Raw genomic sequence first — 2,066 nt, forward strand, 5'->3', positions numbered from 1 at the left:
CAAACAAAAATGGTGTCAGGAGGAGTGGAAATTAGGACTAGAAACCTTGGGATATAGACAAGGTCGTCCAATATTCACGCACTTTTGCTCGAGAAAAATCAGTGAGGAAATATGATTGAATAAATCTTTTGGAGGACGAAGTGCAATCCTTCTCCTGGCGATGAAACTCCCCATTCAACAAGAGCTAAAGTTGTTGTTGTTTGTCCTCGGATCAACGGGACGTGCAACAGCGGCAGTTATCATGGCGCCGAGCAGTGTGTGTGTAGTGGAACAGCGCGATGCGTAATCAAGTTCCTTGTGAAGCAGAACATCGAATCAGCTGAGATTTTGTAAAGATGACAGGCACAGGATGGGGAACAAACGTTATCAAGGGGAAGAGTACAGATGGTGTGGCAAATGACGGGATATGGTGACGAATAAACCACATGGACACGTTCGCCCGAGTGCAGTCGCGCCAGCGAACATCGCAGGCGTCGAGCAAGCCATCCTCGATGTCAGAGACGATGTTTAATGATTACATAGTTACAAAGGCATGTCCGAGTATATCGACATATCGAGTACATCTGATGATTGATCTGGAGTCTGGCTTCGGCTCCTTCTTTGGCTTGGAGATGCCGATGGCGATAGGTGCGCCGACCATCATGACATCACCCTTTTTCTCTTTTTAGAGGTTGAGTCTCACGACAGGCTTGACAGAGCGACCAGACCTGGTCAGAGTTCTGTCGTCTTCTGTGTCGTCGTCAAAAGTTGAATGGGTGACTTGCTGGGGCACACAGTGCTCGGCACTTCTTGTCTGAGTGTCTGTCCTCTGCTGTTCTGCTTTTGTTGGACGGACGAAAGATGTATTGCGGCGATGTAGACCTTTCTGTGTTTTAACAATTACCGAACGGGGTTCGTCCAAGTGTCGTATGACCGTACCAGGGATCCAGTGTCTGTGTCCTTCCCACACTTTGACTGATTGGCCTACAGCCATTTTCGGTGCTTGCCTTGTGTGCTGATCACCATACCTCTTCTGCCGGTCACGTTCTGTATTCAATTTGTGTCTCACACCTTGTATTACCTTTGGCTGTAGTAGTTTGCTGTGCATTGGAATGGTAGTCTTTGTTCTTCGGCTGTACAGTCTCTGTGCTGGTGATCCCAGCCCTTCATTCCTTGGTGTGTTTCTTAGGTTGAGGAGGGCCATTTGTATGTCACTTCCATCTAAGGCACATTTTCGAAGTACACTCTTGGCTGTCTGCACTGCTCGTTCAGCGAGGCCGTTAGATTGTGGGTATCTCGGACTTGAGGTGATATGATGGAATTCCCAGTCTTTGGTGAAGTTCTTGAACTCCTTCGCTGTGTAGCAGGGGCCGTTGTCGGTTTCAAGGACCTTTGGTATACCGTGAGTGGCTAACCATTCCTTCATGACATTGACAACTTCCTGTGCAGACTCTCCACGTAGTTTTCTGAAATCCAGGTAACCCGAATAGTTGTCTACTATGACAATATATGATTGTCCTTCAAAACTGAATAGGTCTGATGCCACTCTTTCCCAGGTTAGATCGGGTATCTCTTTCATGTGGAGTGGTTCCTTTGCTGGTTTTCTTTCTGTGGCTTGGCATGTTTTACATCTTTCTACATAATTTCTGACGTCTGTTGTTAGGCCAGGCTAGTATACTGTTTCTCGTGCCCTTTTCAGGCAACTGTTGCTGCCAAGGTGTCCAGCATGTATCTATGATAGTATTCTTTTCCTCCACGCTTTGGGGATGACAATTCTGTCATTCCTGAAAAGTATGTCCTCGTAAACTGCAAGTTCATCTCTAAAGGACCAGTATAGTTTTAGTGTTTCACTGAGCCTTTTTGTGTCACTTGGCCAGCCGTTTTTTGTGGTTTCTATGATCTCTTGAATGTCTTTGTCTTCTGCAAGATCCTTTTTGAGTTCGTTCATCGTTTCTGGCGACATAGGTGCTATTGCCAAGACTTGTAGGTCTTGTGTGCAAATGTCGGCGGACTCGTTATCGACACAGTCTCTGCTAAGCAAATCTGCAATGACAAGCTCTTTTCCTTTCTTGTAGACTATTGTTGGT

General features: G+C 46.3%; 1 protein-coding gene across 1 annotated transcript; it reads right to left on the reverse strand.

Annotated features, from left to right (window-relative positions):
• Positions 1–664: 664 nt before the first annotated feature.
• On the reverse strand, positions 665–1,558 carry LOC135367525 (uncharacterized protein K02A2.6-like). The gene has a single exon (XM_064600822.1). It carries the CDS (start codon positions 1,556–1,558, stop codon positions 665–667), a length of 894 nt encoding a protein of 297 aa, XP_064456892.1.
• Positions 1,559–2,066: the final 508 nt, after the last annotated feature.

The sequence above is a fragment of the Ornithodoros turicata genome, chromosome 8, assembly GCF_037126465.1.
Source record: "Ornithodoros turicata isolate Travis chromosome 8, ASM3712646v1, whole genome shotgun sequence".
Lineage (NCBI taxonomy): Eukaryota > Metazoa > Arthropoda > Arachnida > Ixodida > Argasidae > Ornithodoros > Ornithodoros turicata.